The 22,565-nt window shown below is 32.4% G+C and overlaps 1 protein-coding gene across 1 annotated transcript; it reads right to left on the bottom strand.

Moving 5' to 3' along the window:
• Positions 1-5,243: 5,243 nt before the first annotated feature.
• Hk (potassium voltage-gated channel subfamily A regulatory beta subunit hyperkinetic) lies at positions 5,244-20,331 on the bottom strand. Its single transcript, XM_080156670.1, has 11 exons — positions 20,117-20,331; positions 17,976-18,063; positions 17,230-17,292; positions 15,985-16,125; positions 15,451-15,530; positions 14,088-14,215; positions 13,674-13,714; positions 12,672-12,800; positions 11,356-11,487; positions 5,836-5,925; positions 5,244-5,662 (listed from the first exon to the last, which is right to left on the bottom strand). The coding sequence occupies exons 1-11, from the start codon at positions 20,182-20,184 to the stop codon at positions 5,399-5,401; spliced, it is 1,224 nt and encodes a 407-aa protein (XP_080012796.1). The 5' UTR covers positions 20,185-20,331; the 3' UTR covers positions 5,244-5,398.
• Positions 20,332-22,565: the final 2,234 nt, after the last annotated feature.

A 22,565-nucleotide genomic window follows, 5' to 3' on the forward strand; every position in this document is an offset into this window, starting at 1 on the left:
CAAGCAAAGCAACTCTATAATCAAGTCCTAAAAATGTAAGTATGTCCATGAACATTATCCTGTATCAAGCAGTTTTTCAACAAATTTACACTTACAATTTTGCTTCAACTCTTATACATTTATATTCTGATTATTCAGTTCTGACACTATATAAGTGTTAATGCCCGTTTGTCCTACAGTTTCAGTGCTTCGCTTTTATGGATGTTGTCATCCTTGTTTTTTAATATTTACTTATTGTGTTTAAACATCTAGTTCAGTGTGATTTATACTATTAACGACCTTTAGACATTAAACTTTATTTCTAAAAACGAAGTTTTTCTATGATTAGAGTAGCTCCGTCACAAAGAGCTCTTAACGACAATTTAGGCATGTCCTTATCGATGTCAAATTTTGCACGATGATTCCTGTAAAAGATATGTACGATTTAGAAAGTACTATAATTGTTTCCAAAATGTCCGTATGTTCATTTAAAACATGCTGATTTTTAAAAACTTTTTTACAACATTTTTTGTTTGATATAAATATCCTATTCGTCTGATTTTTTAGCTGATTCCTAGGACAAAAAGGTACAATATTAAATACGAAGCTTCGCTATAATTGATAATCAAGCCCTAAAATGTATATATATCCTTAAGCAGTATCCTGAATTTAAACAATTTTGCAACAAATTTATATACAATTTTGTTTAGACCTATAAATTTATATTCTAATTATTCTGTGTTACACTCTTTAAGTGTAAATAATCGTTTTTCTTTTGTCTTAATGTGTTTTTTAGACTCGCTTTTATTGATGTTGTCATCCTTGTTTTATTTACAAATTATAACCATTTCTGTAGCTTACAATCAATTGTTGAAACGTTTGGACACTCAACTTAATGAAATAAGCAATCGAAATTCAATTAAAGTCCCAGAAGTTGTTCAGCCAATGAATAAGAAAACGTTAATACAAAACTTTGGGGTCTAGTGTAATTAAAAGTACCTCCTCCCAGTTAATGATGGCACTACAACAAACTAGCTTAAAATCCGTACTTTAAAAAACACATAAAATTTATCAAGAAACTATGCCCGGATTGCTGCGTTTAGATTAAACATAAACCTGTATGAAAAGGAGAGATCTAACTACCATTACTATATGACCAAATAGTTTAGCGATTTCGACATTGCTCGTACGCAATTTCACCATAGGGGTAGGCCGGCCAAACTCGGCAGTGACGCGCCCAAAAGTCCCGGAGGGGTCAGTGGGTACCCCAACTTGTTGTCAAATTAGCGGTGAAAAGTGTGAAGATTTGGCGTTCACAATACTGCAAGTTAGTATAGCGCATCTCAACTGTAGAGAAACTGTATCGCAAATTTGGTCACCTAGTTGAAGTTCCCAACCAACCAAACAACTTACCCAACCAATGCATATCAACATTAATTTAGGAGGGCTTTATAACTACGTTTTATTTCATAAAATCTATGGTTGGGCAACCATTTTTTAATGAGGCACCTATTTATTATATCATAATACAATCATACGTTTTTAATACTTTTAAACTCATTTAAGTACATTTTATGAGTCCTAAATAGAATCTAAGCAGTTTCTTATTTCTTTTAAAATGGTTGAATGGTTAAAATAAACTCGTATCCTAAAATTTACTAAAACATAGTTTGATTTGTTTATCTAATAAGAAATAACAAATTTTTAATAATAAAAACTATATTTGCAACCTTTCAAATATTATATTCAAAAACTTCAAATCATTTCAACGGACTGAACTAAATGGGTTAATTTTAGAATTGCTTTTCAACTTGAAATAAAAATTCCATACAGAAGTGGAAAAATACAAGATTATGTTACCTTTTTTTAAGAGTTCAATAGATAGAATGTCAATATGTCCCTAAAGATTTTTCAAATTGCTACCTGAGTTCAGTTCTGCTTTTTAGGTAAGCCTTTGATATCTATAAACACAATCACCGGCTTGTGTCGGACATGTGTCCAATCCAATTTGATCCTGGACCTGCATCAAACTAGAGATGTTATTAGTGTCAACTACTGCTGCTATGCAATGCACGTGACATTAATAGTAAGAGCCCATTGCTTTGATTTATTTTCTTGGTAATCATTAACAATATATTGTAGATTTGAGGGAGGTAGGTCACGTGGCTGGATGCTGTCATTATTATATGTATAGTCTTTAGATCTTAACTCTGAATCCGAATCGTTTACACTGGTAAAAATCTGTTTCTGACCGTGGTAAAAGCATCGTAATCATATTGTTTTAAAGAAACTTATTACTGCATCGTATTATCGAAATTTTGTAACGAATATTGAAATGAAAAATTAAAACCAGTTTTAATAGCCTCGAGGGACCTAAGGAAAGATGCGATAAATAACTATTCTTCTTTAATCCTTGATTATAGGACAGCGAAAAACGCACAAATGCATTTGTCTATCGTGCAAAAGTATACATTTGTTAATCCGACTGACTTACCGAAAAAAAATCTTTCAGAATAGCTTCGCTACTAAAAAATCAACTAACAAAAATATTAGGGCATAGCATAAATATATTTGTATATATAAATATTTCAAATGTACAATGTTGTAACAATTATTTCTATATGTCTTTAAAACCAATTGATTTAAACCGGTTCTCAGCCATACTGAAAATTCATTTATAGCATCGTATTACAGACAATTTCCTACGAATATAAAATAAAAATAATAAAATTTAAACCAGTTTTGTTAGAGACCTATTCGTTTAAATATCCGCGGAAAGCTGTCTATAATACGATGCGATAAATAATTATACTAAAATATATTTTTGAAATCAGAAAGAGAAACTGAAAGGCAGGGATCAGGGAATGGTCAATGGAAATAAAATCTATCCTACCCCAAACCTGCATCTTTGCATAGCATATAATTATCACCCAAAGCCTCCCACATTTCTGTAAAATGAAACAAATTAATTTTATTAAAAGCGGGGCTTTTCTATAATTAGGGTCGGTCCGTCCGTCACAGACTGATAGCTTTTTTTGTTAATTTAGGCATGTTAGAATTGTCCTATCGATTTTAAACTTTGCATGGTGATTCCTTTAGTAGTTAGGTACGATTTGGAAAGCGTAGCAACTTTATAACCATTACTAGAATGTCCGTAAGTCTATTTTAAACCTGTTGATATTTTTACTTTTTTAACAACAAATTTTTATGTGATCTAATCATCCGATTGATCTGATTTTTAGTATGTTGATTCCTGGAACAAAAAGAATAATGTTATAAGCAAAGCAACTCTATAATTAAGTCCGAAAAATGTAAGTATTTCCATAAACATTATCCTGTATCAAGCAGTTTTTCAACAAATTTACTTACAATTTTGCTTCGTATCTTATACATTTCTATTCTGATTATTCAGTTCTGACACTATGTAAGTGTTAATATCCGTTTGTCCTACCGTTTCAGTGCTTCGCTTTTATGGATGTTGTCATCCTTGTTTTTATGAAAATTTGGGAAAGACTAATTTATCTCCTATTAACCCATCCAAGTATAAGTAAACTTAATGTTCATAATCAATTTAACAAATATATGTTACAAAAAACTTGTTTAAATAAAAAAATCATGTTCTTATAATGTGTATAATGTATATTAGTCTTTAATGATGATTCAATGACCTTTTTAACTGTATTTTTATGCATTTAATAAAATATTTATTTTAATTCTTGCTCATTTTAATACTTATTTAAAAGGCTCGATCATGTCAGCACTTTTTGCAGCAAACGCAGCATCTTGTCAAAAAAATAGCACGGCTGTTCATTGTTAGATTACTGGCAGCTTCGCCTATGAAGTACTTACTACTAATGCGTCCGCCCCTATTTAAAGTTTAACTAACAAAGTCAAGTGTCTTTAAAAATATTGCTGATGTGGCTAATGATTTTATTTTATTTTATGAGGTACTTTTTGCACAACCGATGTCATGCGATTTTCCCCAGTTGAACCAGAGTACATCAAAATTTGGTGCAACATCCAAGTGATGATATATCGATTGCTTATTCAGGCAATACGATTGTTTGTGCTGAATTACATATTTAGAATAAAAAAAATATTTTATAAAACAGTTTTCAATTCTTGCAAGAAATAAAACATGCATAAAACACAGGCAGTTTTTTTGTGCAGGCATTTATTCAACCATTTTATATCCCAATATATTTTTTAAGCTTTTAGATTTAAGAGTTAAATATAAATTTCATCCTTTTCTTGTTTTTAAAGATATATTTTGGTTTATTTTGATTTTTTTTAAAATAAAAATTGTGATAGATCAATTCGAGAGCTAAGTAAAACATTAAACTTATTCAGAATTTCACTCCAAAAAAATGTTATCAAGACCAAATGTAAATATGTATACCTGTTTCACACAGGCGCGTGCTCAGAGATCGCTAGTGCTTTGTAAAACTTCGGGGAGGGGGGGGGGGTATTACATAAAAATTAGTTACGTTGCATTATTATGTATTGCTTTACTTTCAATGGGTATAGGATATAATTATACGTGCATATATTGACAGGGGAAAATTTTCGTCAATTCAACTTGCTGAAATGACCTCACTTAGTTGATAATTCCGTTCATCTATCAGGAAGGAAGGGGATGGGGAAAATGGGGTGGATGAGGGGTATCGTTATTTTAGCCAGCTAGGATCATCACTTTATCAGAGTACATGAAAATCTGGTGCAACCTCCAAGTAATAATATATCGCTTTATATATTGCTTTTCGGCTGGTTTGTTTCTAATATAGATTCAATCAACAGCATGTATACCTATCTAATTTAGATGTATAGGTCTTACAATAAATTCAAAATTGAGGAAAAAAGGGGGTGGGGAAAGAGGGTTAAGGTTATTTGATTTTAGTACTTTAATGTTTGCTGTTTGTACACAAATTTAACTTTTTGATGCATCTTTCTTTTCAACATACATTTTATAAAATAACATTTACATAGCTCTGATTCTTGCATAAAAACAAATAACAGTAAATAAAATTTAAAATAACTCAAACATTTAATGCATTACTTGCATAATATATATAACATTAGTTCATTGCATTTTTTAAAATGTAAATCTTGGTGGATTTATATTATTAAAAGCGGGCTTTGTACATAATTTGTCTGCGGAACATTTAGTATTTAAAATCAGGGCCCGGAAGCCACGTATAAGCCACCTGAGGGCTTTCTTTCTTTCTGCTGTCTGCGTTTAAATCAATCAATAACTTTATGAAAACCCATCTCTGTTGGGTGCAGGAAATATAAAACTTTCAGCTGGATGTTTCTAAACCTATTTCTAAATGGCAGTTCATCCTTCTCGTAAAATTTTTAAGAACCAAAATAGGTTTGGATTGGTGTCTTATGCGCGGCTTCTGCGACCTTTTAAATTGATTTATTGTGGTAAAATGGCTCCCGTGGCCGTCCATCTTTGTTGCAAGGTTGAAACCATGGGCTGTCTGACCGGCTTGTTGCCCAGTATTCTGTCCAGCTCGTCCATCACCTGGTTCTTCAGCCTGTGGATGGTCTGCAGGGAGGCCAGCTGGTTGGCCAGCTGCTCCTGGCTGTTGGCGCTCAGCACCAGTATCTGGCTGGTGTTGTTTCTCAGGCTCCAGGCAAGTAAGAGCTGGCAGAGGGTACACCCAAGCCTTTCAGCAACCTGGAATAGAGTAGAAAATTTATTGGAATTTTTAGAGAGAAAAATCTTTATAGTTAGACTTTAGGACACTCAGATGAGTGACAAAAAACTATTAATTTGATTTCTATGGAGCGTCGGTTTAGAAAATCAGTGTATTTTTTGCATTTCTACTATGAATAAAATTTATGAATTACCATGTCAAGTTGTTTGACAACATGAGAAGCCTGGTTCATTCCCTCCTGGTATCCGTTCACTCCATCACCTCCAGACTTATACTTCCCACTCTACAACAAAAGTTTTATTATATTAAAAGCTTGCGTTTATTAAAATCGTTAATTCTAGACTATGGCTTGACACGTAGCGAATGCACCCGTTGTCGGGAAGGTGATATGTTCGAAACTCGGCTTAAAACTTAGTATGGAGATTGTATTGGCCCAAAACAGGCGCAACTCATTACCATGTACATTCAGGACTTACAGACAATGGTCGTGCGATCAAAGGGTTGGTTGTCTGATGGACGTTTGCCCATATAACCATGTACATCATTATCAAGGTTTGGCTCATAGATACACTAAAATAAGATCCGTGGTATATCCCGTATTTAAAGACTATCCATATCCAAGGTATTAAAATCATTCTAACTTTTTTCATAAATAGAAATAGGATCATTTTGAAAGCGTTGTAACTCTGTAAATATTAATAGTGCCAGGACATTAAATTCAAGTTCAGTTGATTTAAATTTAAAATATCGATTTCTATACAAAAAATCTCTATCTATCTCAATCCCCAAAAGGGAGTACGTCCGCAGCAAAGCTAAGGTGGGAGTCCTCGCCCTCTCTGGACATGAAAGTTTCTCTGTGCGCACCCGAATGAAACAGAATCATTAATTTTCCTTATTTGTTTGATTTTGATATTGAAAGACAATTTAAAATTATGTACTTCAAATGAGGTGAGGTCTCACATTGTTAGGGCTAGGGAAATATGACAAAAAGAAATATTTCTTTCATTTAATATGTTAAATTTTATTTTCCATTTCATAGCCCTTAAAACATGAGGTAATTTATCAGGCATTGTCCTCTCCCTCATCGAAAAAAGTACAAAAAAAGAAAGAAAAATACAAATATCTATCATGAAGATAATTTGTGATATAAATTATATATACAATGTATTGTGTATCCTCAAAAAAAATCAGCTCACAGCCCCTCTTAAAATTCTTGTTATTTATCTTATTTTATTAAAATTGTTATATCTGTCATTTATAAACGGAGTTAAAAAAGTAAATTTATATGACATTTTATATGAGGGGGAGGGGATGGGATAAGGGGGTTTAAGGTAGGAGTGGTAATTCTAGCCCGCTGCAAGTTTTACTTTATTAGAGAACATGAAAATCTGGTGTAAGATCCATGTAACAATATATCCATTAAATGCATAGGCGTCCAAGGGGGGGGGGTTAATGGGGCGATTACCCCCCCCCAAACAGTTTTGAAGGGGCAAATACCCCCCCCAAAATAAAAAATCTCTAATAAAAAAAATTTTTGCGCGCTTCGCGCGCATTTTTAATACTATATATTTAATAAAATTTAAATTACCCCCCCCAAAAAATTTACCCCGGGGGTTTATTTTGGGGAGGGTAAACTAAATTTACCCCTGCCAACAGATTTCAGGGGGGGTAATTACCCCCCCCCCAAGCAAATTTTACCCCCGGGGTAAAATTTTTTTTTTGGGGGGGGTAAAACAAATTTGCGGCGCGCTTCGCGCGCCATTTTACCCCCCCAAATACGAATTACCCCCCCCAAAAAAAAATTTTTACCCCCCCCCAAAATAAAAAGCTTGGACGCCCCTGATTAAATGTACAGACAAGTGACAAAAAGTAAGTCCTAAATACAAAAGTCAAGTCAACATCTTAAAGATAAGTACAATTTTTCCTTGTTTCTTTCTTATTATCAATATGAATCGTTAAAAGTTTTAAACGGAGCACTAAAAGATTATAGTAAACAGCATTGGACGTTTTCATTCGAGGAATATTTTCTCTCAATGTTTTGAATTCGAATGTTTTTTCAATGTTTAAGGTTGTTTATCAATGTTTCTGAGATTATAAAAAATATTTCCTGAATCCTCCAATTAGAGCATCCTGTAATCCAAATGCTAAAATTTCTATTGCAATGTGTAGGAATAGTTATAAGATAAACTTAAATATTTTTCAGGGGATAGCCTCACTCACATTAATTTTCTTTCTTACTTAAATATACAATACATATAAAGGAACCCATAATCTAAAAAAAAACAAATCTTATCAAATTCAGAGTTTCCCTTTCATTAAATGATTTGATAGCATCATGATAATAATTCGTTGTATTATCATTTCCGCATTAATACAAACAATGCTCCTTCGATATTACTGACAAAAGTATAAACTGTAACTAATAAACGAATTAATTAGAAAATGATAAATGTGCTTTTTTAATAGCGAAGCTACTCTATAATTCACTTTGTCCGTCGGTCCGTCCGTCCGTAACGCTATGGGGGAAACGTGATTTTCTCGTCACCTATTTAAGATAGACAGCTGAAATTTTAAGTGAAGATTCCTATTACATATGCCCATCTAATCTATACATTGTTTTGTCCATCTGTCTGTTACTTGGGGTGCTAGATCGATTCCTAGATTTTCAAGTTTTTGTGTTTTTCTTAATTCCTATTCAAGATAGAAGGCTGAAAGTTTCCGAGATAAATATATTTTACATTCAAAATATTTTCACCAAGTTTTATTAAGATTTGTTATCAGAAACATAATTGACCTATTCTTAAAATTTAGTTGATAGATTCGAAAGGCATTAGATATAAAATTGTGAAAACACAATTTTATATGTTTAACATTTTAAACAAAAATGTTTAGACATAGTAATGATCTGCTGGTCCAACTTTCCCTTGATTTCATCTTATAACCATGTTTTGACAGAAAAAATACTTAAATTTTCGAAAATTTCAAGTTGACCTAAGTTGCCAAATTAGAGCTCCCGTGTGGCTAAAATTATTTATTTTGGTGGAAGCTTTAGTACACCTAATCATACAACAAATACGATGAACTGAATTTAGTTTCCGAAAGTGTGCGTAGCTTCCGCGTCCTATCTCAATATTTGCTACTAGCTAAAAAAGCTTCAAACTTCAAAAAAAATCAAAATTTGAAAAATTAAAACTTTTGAATGTATAATCGTTTATACATTAAATCGCTTTTCCATTTGACCGGAGTCGCTGAAAATAGGGTCTGCAATAATTGGGTTATCTGCTGTACACTTTAGGAAACTAGGGCTCGAATAGGAAATTTATTTCAGCTGATCACAAATACATTTTGATCAGGCTGGGCAATCGTGCCTCAGCCGCCTGTAAGCCTCAGAAAAATAAAAATTTTCAAATCTTAAAAAATTGTTGGAAGTCTATATCTTTACTAAATATGACAATCCCTCTTTTTTAAAATTTCAAATCAATCAAACGGGTTTAAAATTGAGGCTCAGTCGCGACTAGTGCCCGTCTGCCGAGCCCTCATTTTGAGACACATGTATTTTGTACACAGAGAATTAAGAATAGAGACCTAATCATTGATTTATACTATAGTTCCCGAACTCTTGGCTTCTTATATAAAACAGAGAGGAAGGGGACAATTCGCTGTAAATTACACAGGTACATAATAGGTTTATAAACAATCTCTCAAATTCGTTGGCTTAGAAACTTTTATACTTTTGTAGATTGGATGCTTTAAACTAGCAATGCACAAACTTTTAAACCAATATTTTTGTTAAGGGTTAATTTTGTTCATCATCATGGGGATGTACATCAAATAATCGTCTTCTTTCTTATCCCTTAACATCCCTGCATCTTCTTCTAGAAATTGTAAACGTCCCTCTATAGTATCTCGTGGTCTTACTTTAGTGTCATCAACTTTCATTTTATAAATTCCAGGGAGGACGGGGATTTTGGACTGTTCATTACATTGATCCCCAAAGTTTTATAAAAACGTGTTCTTATTTGTTGGTTTGACAACTTTAGGGACTTTTATTGAATTGTTTTTGGTTTTTTTTTTAAAGTTGAGTATTCAAACGTTTCAACCAATAATTGTAATCTGCAGAAGGGATAATTTTATGTATCATCATGTGGGATTTATGTCAAATTATCTGTCATTATCATATCCCTTTAGATACCTGATAAATTCAATATTTTAAACTTCGAATTCAATAGTTTTTGTACTTTAATCCGTTCCAAATCTGGGACATGTCAAAATTAAAACATTTATTAATTTGAATGAATTTAATAGTCAAAACAAGGATAACAACATTCCTAATCTCCTTCATAGTGTTACAGACAGACAGACAGATTAACTGAGTTATAGAGTAGATGCTCATTGATTTGCTAAGAAACTAACTAAAATTGTCCCAACAGCCCAATATATCGTATCCTCCTCTGTTTAGCGTTAAAAACGGACAAATAGTCAGACTAACGGACGGATATACCTTGTTGGCATAAAAATTGCATTGCTAAAAAAAGATGATGCACTGCAAAAAATATCCTTTATTTATAATGGATGAAATATGTCAATAATCAATAATTTCTAGTAAAATTTGCATCTTGTGAAAAACGGTTGCAAAGTGTTTCCTTGAAACTGCCATTAATCATTAACTCATTGGCTCAAAAATATTTCAAACTAATTGAAAAAAAGTACATTTTAAAGTCGATATCAATGTTGATGTTTTTGGCGGCTTAGCAACCGAGCTATAATTTTTATTCTCTTTAAAAATTTTGTGATGTAAAATTGGGGACATTGAACTGTAAATTACACTGGTACCCAAAGTTTTATAACCATGTTATTTTATTTTATTTGGCCGAAAAGCTTTTGATTATTTTTATTAAACTCTGATTGGTTAGTTCCAAACTAGTAGTCTCCAAACTTTTCAACCTATAATTCTAATCTACAAAAGGATGTTCTAATATTTTCAAACATGGTTGTTCTAATATTTTCAAACATGTGCGTGCACAGGAATTTGCAATCAGAAAAAAAGAAGGATTTGGCAGTTTTCCCAATTTTTTTCCTATTTTAAAGGAGTTAACGCCCTAGCAACCCCCATCATTCAGCACGTCTTCAAGCGATATATTATTACTTGGATGTTGCACCAGATTTTCATGTACTCTAACAAAGTGATGCTCGCAGTTGGCTAAAATAGCGATACCCCACATCCACCCCCTTTACAACATCCCCTCTCCCTTCTACTGAATGAGGTCATTTAAGCAAGTTAAATTGACGACAATATATTAACGTATATCTTATATCCATTATGCCCACGCTTTTAAAGTACTGAACTTGAATTTAAATATTGAAGTTGTGCAAAGAAGTAGAAAAGATGAATCTGCATTATTTCTATTCTTTTTTGATGGTGGTCCATCATTTCTGCAAAATGTAATAAATATCAAATTACTCCTAAATTGTAAACTGGCCATTATTATCCACAATCTTATTTGCAATTATGTGTTTCTTTGTGTGCCTATTTAAAAAAAAACATAAAGAGTTATGTTTATGTGTACTCCCTTCTGATTTTAGAGCTTCGCTTTGTGGATGTTGTCACCCTTTTATGTTTGTTTGTATATTTACAGTTGTTATTTAAAGCCTTACACACAGACAGACAAAAAAACTTACAGAATTGCTTTGCTGCTAAAATAAAAACATTTACCTTTATGGCTAATTTTGTACACAGTTGAATTTGTTCTTCCCTATTTCCAAGCAATAGGCCTAGCGACACCGGTGACCAAGTTATCAGGCCTAGGCCTACTTTGTTGTACAGCTCAGCCATGTATAGTTCAACCTAGAATAAATAGGCCTAGAGACACTGGAGACCAAGTTATCAGATCTACGCCTACTTTGTTGTACAGCTCAGCCATGTATAGTTCAACCTAGAATAAATAGGCCTAGAGACACTGGAGACCAAGTTATCAGGCCTAGGCCTACTTTGTTGTACAGCTCAGCCATGTATAGTTCAACCTAGAATAAATAGGTCTAGAGATACTGGAGTCCAAGTTGTCAGACCTCGGTCAACTTTGTTGTACAGCTCAGCCATGTATAGTTCAACCTAGAATAAATAGGTCTAGAGATACCAGAGTCCAAGTTGTCAGACCTAGGCCTACTTTGTTGTACAGCTCAGCCATGTATAGTTCAACCTAGAATAAAATAGGCCATATACCGCCTTTAGTTTTATTTTTATCTTAATCCCTCGTTCTAGGGTGTCTTAAATAGCCTCTAAGAGTACAACCACTATAATAAAAATATAAAAAGAAAAAAAGAATACATTTTCTTTGCTATATCCATTTGGACTAAAAATGCAGAATTTAAGAAAAATTATATTTAATAAAAATTATAAATTGAAATGTTGCAAAAATAAAATAGGAGTGCAAATCTTTAAATATTTGCAAACAGATGCTCCACAAACTTTAACGCAGAAATATAAATTTCAAAAAAATATTTTACAAATCCTGCTTTTTATTTAAAAATTAATATGTTTACGAAAATGTTTAAAAAGCAGTCACTAATTTTAGGGAGTGATAAAGATAGAGAACGTACAACATTTCCATGGTCTATAACAACCTTCACTGTAAAGGTGAACTATGTCAGCCCAGCCGTTAGCGAGATCCTAAGGTATAGGACACAAAGACAGTCATACATCATATTACTTTTATAAAGAATTCAATAGTAGTTTCTATATGGGCTTTGTAAATGAAGGGGCAGACTAAGGGAAGTAAAACTACTTTGTAAAATAAGACAAGGATGACAACATCCATAAAAGCGAAGCTCTAAAACGGCAGGACAAGCGGACATTAACACTTGTATGATGTCAGAACTGAATAATCAGAATGTAAATGTAAAAGAGTCAAAGCAAAATTGTAAGTAAATTTGTTGAAAAACTGCTTATTACAGGATAATGTTTATGGACATACTTACATTTTTAGGACTTGATTATAGAAAAGCTTCGCTTTTAATAATTCCAAAATGTACCTTTTCTCTATGAAATGGATGATATTCTGCATATTCACAAATAGGACCAATACAGTTTATGCTTCTGGCCAGAGATATACACTCAAATATCTCTACAGGACTCCATTTGGCTGTGCCCCAGTAAAGAATCTGAAATAAACGATATCTTTTCAGTATGGCTTTGAAACCGATTAATATATGCTGGATTAGAACCGGTTCTAAGCCATATTGAAAAAGCATGTATGTATAGCTTCGTATTACAGACATTTTTTTCTCTCACAAAAATAAAAATCATAAAATTAAAACCAGTTTTGTTAGCACGGGCCTGGTTTGAATCACATAATTTTTCATGTTAATGTCTATTATTTTATGCGATAAATAACTATTATTGATAAGATTAAATTATATTGAAATAGTAATATTTTTCACAGGGTTTATTTAAATGCAGGGACAAAGCATCTGGAGAAATAATATTTTACAGCTATTTAGCAATTAAAAATTATAAGATGAATAAAAATGATAAATTAATATCTAAATTGTTAATCTAATTAGTTAAATGATAGGTATAAATTGTAGATATTTATTAACTTTGTCTCAATCAAGTTTTTTTCTTTCATTTTTTTGCAATATCCCTTTTCCTAGCACGTAACAATGTACTTTGGTAAACATATAAAGCGTAGCAACACTATAATACCAAGAATGACAATTTCAAGTAGCGAATTACAAAAAAATCATGGAATGGTCAAACAGACAAAGGGAGCTATAGACCAAATGTCTATTTCTCATAACAAATAAAGAAGAGAGAGATTATGCAAAAACTCCTCGAAAAAAATCACGAAACCTTAAAAAATTCAGTTTATACAATAAAGCATGACCGACTGACAGACGGACAAAACAACATATAAGAATTTACAATAAAAATTTCAACTGTCCATCTGTGTTTTTCAACAATTAGCGTACTTTTTTTTATCTTTACTAAAGAAAAGTATTAATATTACACATACATATAAATCTTTAACATACCTTTCCAGAATTAATAAGAAAGTCAACAGCTCGTAAAATTTCTGAAATACAAAAATATCTTTAATTTGAAAAATTTTAGAAATTGGGGTAAATATTTAGAATATTGTTACAATTTGTACATTTTAGATTATAAACTAAAAGATTAATTAAATTAATATTTTCTAAAGGAGGAAAGTTGACTTAGGGAGAAAACGGGTGTGTAATGCGTGTAATCCCCCCACTCCCCCGAAAAAAAATAAAATATTGAACCCCCCTCCCCCTATGTAAAATCAAAAAAATTTTTCTCAGAATTTTCAAGAAAAATGTTCAATGTTTAGAGCTCTCTCCAAAATAATCTTATTTCGCCTTTCCAAAACATCATTTTTTTTGTTTTTCAATAGACAAGGCTGCATAATAGACGCTGCCAATTTTTACCTTCAATAGGACATTGTGGATCATATTTATGTATAACAAGTAGGTCAATATATTCAAGTTGAAGGTTGGCCAATGAATCTTTCACGCTTTCAAGTATTTCCTTCCGAGACAGGGCTCTCTCCTCAGTTCTAGATAAGTAAGTAATCTTTATTTATGTATTTTTAGCCAGTTTCCCCTCACAGCGTCTTGTCGAGCAAAGAATCCACCCCACTAATTGTGAAATAAATTGAAAATTAGGGTAGTGTTAATTTTGCTTTTGTTAATATATTACTTTAGGTCAAGGTAGGTTAGGATATATTGGGAATTGGATAGCCCCGTAGGATTTGGGCCCCCGTAGAAGTTAGCAATAGGAAAAAAAAAACTTAACACTATTGTCGATTTATTAAAAATAAGGAGGGAGGGGGGAGGGTTCAGTGCTCAATAAGCTATAAAAATTGGAAAGAATTTTAATGAATATAATAGATTTGAAATCTGCATAAAATTTTAAGGAATTTTTATAAAATTCGTTTTTTGTAAAATTCTTTATCTATAAGCGCAAATACAAATTAAGTTAAATAATTTTGACATCTGTGATTGGTGGATTGAAAACTATCTGCGCCCTGATTGGAGAAGCTTAAGTGACGTACATCATTCAACCAATTAGAGCGCAGGTAGTTTCCAATCCACCTATCCTATTGGTCAAAATTTATTAACTAAAATTGGATTTGCGCTTTTAAATAATGAATTATATAAAAAAAACGAATTTTATAAAAAAAATCCTTAAAATTTTATGCAGATTTCAAATCTATTATATTCATTAAAATTCTTTCCAATTTTTATAGCTTAGTGCTCAAGGTACTTTGGGGAAAAGTAAACATCAATTTTCTCTTCCTAAGCTTTTCTAAAATTATGATTCATCCGACTATAACAAATAACATTTCGATCTGTTAGAAATTACTAATTCTTTTAAAAGCCATAAAGTTGACATAAACCATTTAAACTTCATGTCAGCACAATGTTGTCACAATCAATAGGAAAATCCAAGAAGCTTTAAACTAACCAGACACGAGGGTTCAGAGATTTTTAGCAACAGACATACACTATTCATCAAAGTACTTTTAACTTAAAATATATTAGTTTTTTATCGCATCGTGTTATAGACAGCTTTCCGCGGCTATCAAATAAAAATTCATAAGATTAAAACTAAAAAAACGAAGGCCCTTGCTAACAAAACAGGTATTAATCTTATGATTTTTTTCTGTAATATTCGTTAAGAATTTTCTGTTAAAAAAGGCTATACATGATTTTTCAGTATGGCTCAGAACCGGTTCTAATCCAGAGGATATAAATCGGTTTGGAAGCCTTACAGAAATGAAATTCTTACTTGTCCCAATAAATCTTTGTTGCGACAGTAAATTGTCTTCTAGTCCATCCTTTCTTCTTTATAATTCTTCCAAGCTCAGCCTTAAGTTATATTTTAATATTAAAAACATACAAAAAAGTAGTACTTAGATGGGGTAATTTTTGTCCTTGGGTCTAGTGTTGTTTCTCTCTTCCCAGCATATTTGTTTTTGTTAAAGAATTTTTATATGGGGGGGGGGGCGGCGGGAAAAGGATGCCAGTCTCCCCCAAGAAAAAAGATTAAACCCACCCTAGTACCAGTTTACATATTCCCTGAGAAGCACAACCTTGTCGCTTAAGCCTTATTTTTTTCTTCAAATAACCCGGAAGACCTTGTACAGTTCTTTTGGTGCTAGGAGGGTAATTGCCATATTGATAATTGTTGTTTTGTATAATTTTATTAAACTAAACTTTTTTAAAACTTTAGTCATAATACAACAAGAAAGATTCAAACCTCTTGGAAAAAAAACTCTCATTATATATGAAAAGGCTTAGAAAAAAAGCTTTAAAAGTTTACCTCTGCTTTTTTACTTGTAAATGGTTCACTGATATCAAAAAAGTTAATTCCATTTTCAAACGCCAGGGTGATGATTTCTTCGTTCAAATCTTTGTCGTCGCTACCAAAAGCTTTTAGGCTTCCCAGAGCAATGTTGGATACCTATATACATATATGAAATTATGTTTATAGGCGTGCAGATATGGAGAGTATCCAACTCCCTAGGTCTCCACCCCTTACAACCCCCTTGATAAGAATATACAGCAATCTATTACAGCCTAAGGGTGGGTGGTGTTAAGGTTTAAAAGCCTCATCCTCATTAAATTTAAGGGGTATGTGAAATAAAATTTCAGGGTAATTTTTTGATTTTGAGTGAGTGAGTGGACGCCCCGAAACACTAAACATACACCCCTATGTTTGTCTGTAATATACCACTTTACACCCCCTTTGATTTTAATTTAAGGGGGGGGGTTCTCCTTCTAAAGGCTTGACAGGTACTTTATGGGATGCTGCGCAAAATGGTACAAAAAAATTGACGTCATATGATAAAATAACCAATGAGAGGCGAGTATATATTTTACCATTGGTCAATTACAATGTATACTGGCCTCTCATTGGACAACTTTATAGTATGACGTCATTTTTTTGTACCATTTTGCGCAGCATCCTTTATGGTTGGTACAAAAATAAGAATACAATTAAAATAATAAATAGTTTAATCTGATGCTTTCGCTCTTATAGAAAGAAAGAAAATTTAAGCAAATGCAAAATTAACATTACTAAATGCGATGAAAGAAAATTACATTTTTTATCTTTTCAATTCAAAGCTTTTTTTCTCCTTTGTTCTTGCATAATGAAATTCTAATTTTTTTCTGCTTAAAAGGTATTTTCAATTTTACAGTTTAATTCAATTTTCAACATTTGAATTTTTATTTCAGGAAAATATATTCTTTTTTGGCGTAAAAACGTAAAAATGTAAAAAGGAATATGAAACCTTACTTTTTATATAGAATATTTTATTTAATAAAACTGAATTGTTTGCTGGAATTAGATGTAACCAGAATCTTCTCTGAACAGTAAAGATAAATAACAAAACACCTTTTCAGTCACAATGTAGGGGTGTGTAACTGTAGAAGGTGTCAAAATCCACTTTAAACAAGATATTAGAAAGAATTGCCTTCTCATTTTTTCACCACCAAAAAGTTTTACACCCCTCCTGACGAATCGCTGTGCATGGTATTGCATGTGAAAGTTAATATTAACAACCTTAAGTCCTGATTTTCCAACATGGCGGTACTTTAGACCCTGCAGGGTTCCACGTCCCAGAACCTAAATAAACAATAATGAAATTGACTTGTCCTATCAAATTCAAAAACGTATTTCGTAAATTTAGGCTGCGTCTATATGAATAAAGTTTTTTTTGCTATAAAATACAAATTATGATTTTAACTAGAAAATATTTTGGACTTCAGATGAATGAAAATATGGACAGTTGTTATAGCTTATAGGAAATAAAATTAGTTATGGTTGTAAAATTACAGTTCAAATTTCCGTATGTTGTTTCAAATCACGCAACCTCTCCAATGATTTTGTTTGAAAGCTTATTGATTCGTTTTAGTATTAAACATTCCAGGCTTCTATTCAGAATCATGAGCTTGCGAAGGGCAGCGTCAACAACCTATACCCTTTTTTAAAACCATCTATCAGGGACGTCCGAGGGGGGGGGGGATGTAAAGAGGTGATTGCATCCCCCCCCCAAAAAAATGGATTGCACCCGCCAATTTTTTAATTTTTACTCCCCACTCAAATAATAAAAGCTTGGATGTCCTAGCCTTAATGATATAAAGATTACCCACCCCCCCCCAAAAAAAAAAAATTATTTTTAATTTTTAACTCCCCCCCTAAATAAAAATAAAAAAAGCTTGGACGTCTAAGTCCCAAGGTTCCCACTACAAGTTCTAATCCCTTTGCATGCCACATAGGAGCCATCCTTGAAGACAAGAATTGTGTACCTGACAGTCCGGAGCAAGAACAGTATTGCTTCCATTATTGACCTCCATGTCCTCCATGGCATCCATGGAAGCAATCGGAGCACGCCCTCTGAAACAAAATATAATTGAAGATCATACTGAATGGAGCATATATCTTTTGTTTTATTTACATATAAGTTGAATATGCGCCTTTTAGTTTCAGCTATATACCATCAGACACGCGGCTTCATAAACCCCTGAATATGACTAACTGTCATCCGCACGGATTTCTAGGCCTAAGCAGCTGTGTCAGAGTAAAGTCCCTTGAGACTTAGAGCGCAGCCGCTAGTTAAGAAAAACAAGAACAAATATTGTGAAACTAAGCTGTATAATTATAAAATACCAGAATTCTGTATAAACATATCTTTGCAAACAATTTAGTGGGTCATATTTAACATCTTTACCAGTTGGTGAATTTTTTTCTGACTTTTATTAGTTTGGAAGCATTGCTTATTTACAAATATCTATGTCGGTATCTTTGCAGGGAGAGAGGGGAAAGTTTTATACTATTAATTTATTTTGATTGGTATTATTATTTGTTTTGAACATCAATTTATCGGCCATTGTCTTATCCCTTTGAATCCCTGGTATCTATGTCTCTTACTCTCTGACACTCCCAATGTTTCTCTAGTTTTTATCTTGTGTATTTTTTTCCATTCCTATCATTATATTCTTTTTAATTAGGTAAAATCTTGTTTCACTAATTTACAAAAAAATGTTTAAAATTTGAAAATTAAACGGGACAATAAATAAATAGGAAATTGTACCATAGGTATATGTTTTGTTTTAATGATACCTCCTTAATGATATTAAACTTTACACAAATAAAAATGATTTAGTTTGTATGAGAACCTTCATTTTGATATTTTTAATAAAGAAGCTTCTCCGTAGTGACAATAAGTAAGTCATTCAGTAGTAAAACATTACATATTAATAGATATATATTTTCTTTTCTTAAACAGAGGATATATTTTTTTGTCGTTTTTGAGGAAGATAACTGCAATAAAAAATCACCCTTGAGAAAAATCACAATTGTTAATATTGTGTTGATCCCTCCCACCCCTAAAAGTGCCCTTACAAGCATTTAGGGGCGTAGCCATTAGTTAAACATAAAAATAAAGTATTATTGGAAATTTTGTTTAACTAATTGGTATAGAATATACGTGGATAATTTGAGAGGAGGAAAATTGTCGTCAATTTAGGTTGCTAAAATAGACATCACTTATTGGTCAGTTTGTTTATCCAGTAGGACGGAAAGGGATACGGTAAAGAGGGTGGATGGGGTAGGGGTCGTTATTTTAGCCATCTACAAGTTTCACTTAATTAGATCACATGATAATCTGATGTAAGATCCAAGTTATAATAGATTAATTAACCAAATAATAGAATGAAAATAATTGACAGTTTGACTTTTGTGTAGCATTTGATATTTGTTATAGCATGTCATATAACACAAGGTAAATGATATATTTCTTTAAACACAATAATGATAATTAAGTTTATAAGCAGCGATACAATAACAACAAATATTTGGGATGAAAATATAGCAGTAAATTATAATTTAGTAAAAATAAAGAAAAATGTAAGTCTAACTTTTGATATTTAAAAATCCGTCAACACACAAGAAGTTCTTTATACATTAATAAGATAGAATTGAAACTTACTTCAGATGTCAAAACATATTATAAAAAAATATCATAATGTTTTCCAGTATAGCTGGGCCTGGATTAGAACCGATTCTTAGCCATACTAAAAAACATGTAAAATAACTAAAATAAATAACTATTTTGATATCTAAATTGTAGTAAAACTAAAATTTATGGAAAGGCAAGTGTATTGATTCCCGTTGACCAAAATACTGGAAAACAGTGATATTTTTATTTAAAGGTCAACCATAACAACCTGATGACAGTAAAAAGTGCAAAGGTTTTCCATAACTACGCGGTTCAGTTGCATTAAATCGCGGAAAGGTTAGGTACATGGACAAAGGGTGGTGGGTGAATGGGGAGCGTTGTCAGGCCTGTAAAAAGGTCCAGGATCCTGCAATTTTAAGAAATAATGAATGCAACCCACCCTTTACCCCACTATCAAAGCATATCCTTGTATTTATTTCAATATTTTACCTGTAGAGTTTGGAGTCACGATGATTAGAATTCACTGTTTGTGTATCACCCTCATTTTCTGACATCATTTTATGCTAATAAAATCCAGCAGTACACTGTCGTACACGCTACACTACTATGTCACTAATCTTTGATGCAAGCCAACACTAATATATAAAATTTTAACAATGTTTGAAATAGAATAAAAGTTTGATATTGTTTGAGCAGACAGCATCTGCCTGAATATTTATGTACACACAGAAGTAAATGTTATCTGCGCATGCTCTATGATCCTCTACTTAGGCCAGAAAAATTATTTGGACTTAAAATTTTTTTCTTGTTTAGCTTTAGATTTTTAGTATGACTAAGATAAATATTTTTTCTAAAAGCTATTATTTTTTGTTAAATGTTTTTTAAATTTTAATTTTAGGTTAAAATTTTGAACTCTGACTAAGTAAGTATGGGCGGTTTAAACAGTAGAGTATCAGCTGTCCTCAAAGAGACAGAAAAGCACTCTCTCTCTCCCTTCCCCCTGATGGATATTTTTACCTCACTCTTCACGGGCATACATTCACTTTTCACATACACTTACACACACACACACACACACACACACACACACACACACGGACATTGATATAGTGTGACGGAGAGAGGGAGGCTGAAATATTATATTGACTGAGGTTAGAGAGGAGGCAGACACAGTGAATATATACCAAGCCATACAGTTACATTCTATATCAAGACTGCGGTATTCTATTCTAGAGCCGGCTAGTAGTATTCCGACAACTATGGGACCAACAACAACCTGTGTCTATACTACATTTTACATTACAAACAGTTGAAAATTGAAATTAAACAAAATGTAAATGACAAGCGATATTAAATGTTTATTTTCAACAAAATTTATTTTTTAATCTCATTAATGATGCAATAATAGTCTAAATTATAACTTAATGTGAACTAAAGTTAAAGACATGAAAAAAAAACAATGCAATATTTTGTTAAATTGAAAAGTCATATTGACATTAAATATTACAACATGTTTGTGCTTTCAGACATAACAGCGATAATCAGCACTAGTGAAAACTAGAACACATAAATAAGATATTCTAAGTGAGTGCCATGTGCTATTTCATGCCCATGTCATCAAAACAAACAATTCTGTCCCCCAAATCAAGCAGCAGAACAGCACAGAACCAGGAAAAATATTTGTTTTCTTCGCATCCAGAGGAAGACACGCCGACGGTGAATAATATTGATACAAATCTTGTTCTATATTCTATCCTCACAACAAATAGTTGGCGGACAAATCCTTGGGAAAAACTAATTCAGTGAGTACAAAAGGATACAATCTACATTTAGAATGGGACAAATTCTCAAATGAAAAAAAGTGATTTTAAAACATGTAAAATATTGCTAGTGCATGCAGTGGAGTTTACTGAACAAATGTGCCTCATGAACGTTGATATTTAAAATAAAACTTTATTCAGCAAAATATAAAGACATGTTTCCTCTGTAATGTTACATTTTAACATCTCATAAAAGTGATTTTATACACGACTATACATGACTGAATCCAGACATTAAAGTCATAAACACTCAAACACACACACATTCACATATTAGAAACAATTGATAAAGTCTCTGGCTCCAAGTGATACTCTTCATGATAGAGAGATTTGATAAAGTTTGTATCCAGAATATATATTTTGTAGAATTGAGCCAACAATAGCAAAGACTTTATGTAGAGGAAGTAATGTTCTCAGCAGTTACTTCACCTCTTATATAAACACAAAATATTCAAAAGCTGTTTGGACAAACATTTAATAATATAAATAAACATTTGTGTAGCTGGTGAGAATAAACCTGTGCCTGTCTGCCTTGCCTGCATGTCCGTCAAATTAGCAGATTTAGAGAAGTAAATCAGCAGCCATCTATTCATTCTGTTATATTACAAAGTAAACCAGGCAGTCTTTCTAGTAGATTCATTGGTCCTACCAAAAAGTCAATTCCCAAAATTGCCTGCTGTGTTAAGGAACAGTATCTCTGGTCTATACCTGAAAACAACTGCTGGTGTTTGTGTCCAACCTGACAGGTATAAGACATCTGGAAGTATATTCAACCTGACCACGAGCTGCAAAACAGCTGCGTTTCTACTTTGCTGTGACGGCTGTGACTGGACTGCTGGAAGCATATTGACCCTGCCTGCCAGTCGTGTGACGACTGCTGGCGCGAGTATTCTACCTGCCTGCCAAACAAACTGCTGCCAAGACGTTGCTCTACTTTCTAACCACTCAAAATACATTAATGTTAGTCTTTTACATTTTTGGGTTTTACATGATTATGCTCATTTTAACAATTATTGTTCTGTTAATGTTATACTGCTTTGACTTTATGCCATAATTTCTGAATATTTTCTCATTTATTATCATGTTTCTTTCAATTTGTAATTTGTTGGTCCAAACTT

The sequence above is a fragment of the Acartia tonsa genome, chromosome 4 (genome assembly GCF_053477335.1).
Source record: "Acartia tonsa isolate MP-2025a chromosome 4, ASM5347733v1, whole genome shotgun sequence".
In the NCBI taxonomy this organism is placed as follows: Eukaryota; Metazoa; Arthropoda; class Copepoda; order Calanoida; family Acartiidae; genus Acartia; species Acartia tonsa.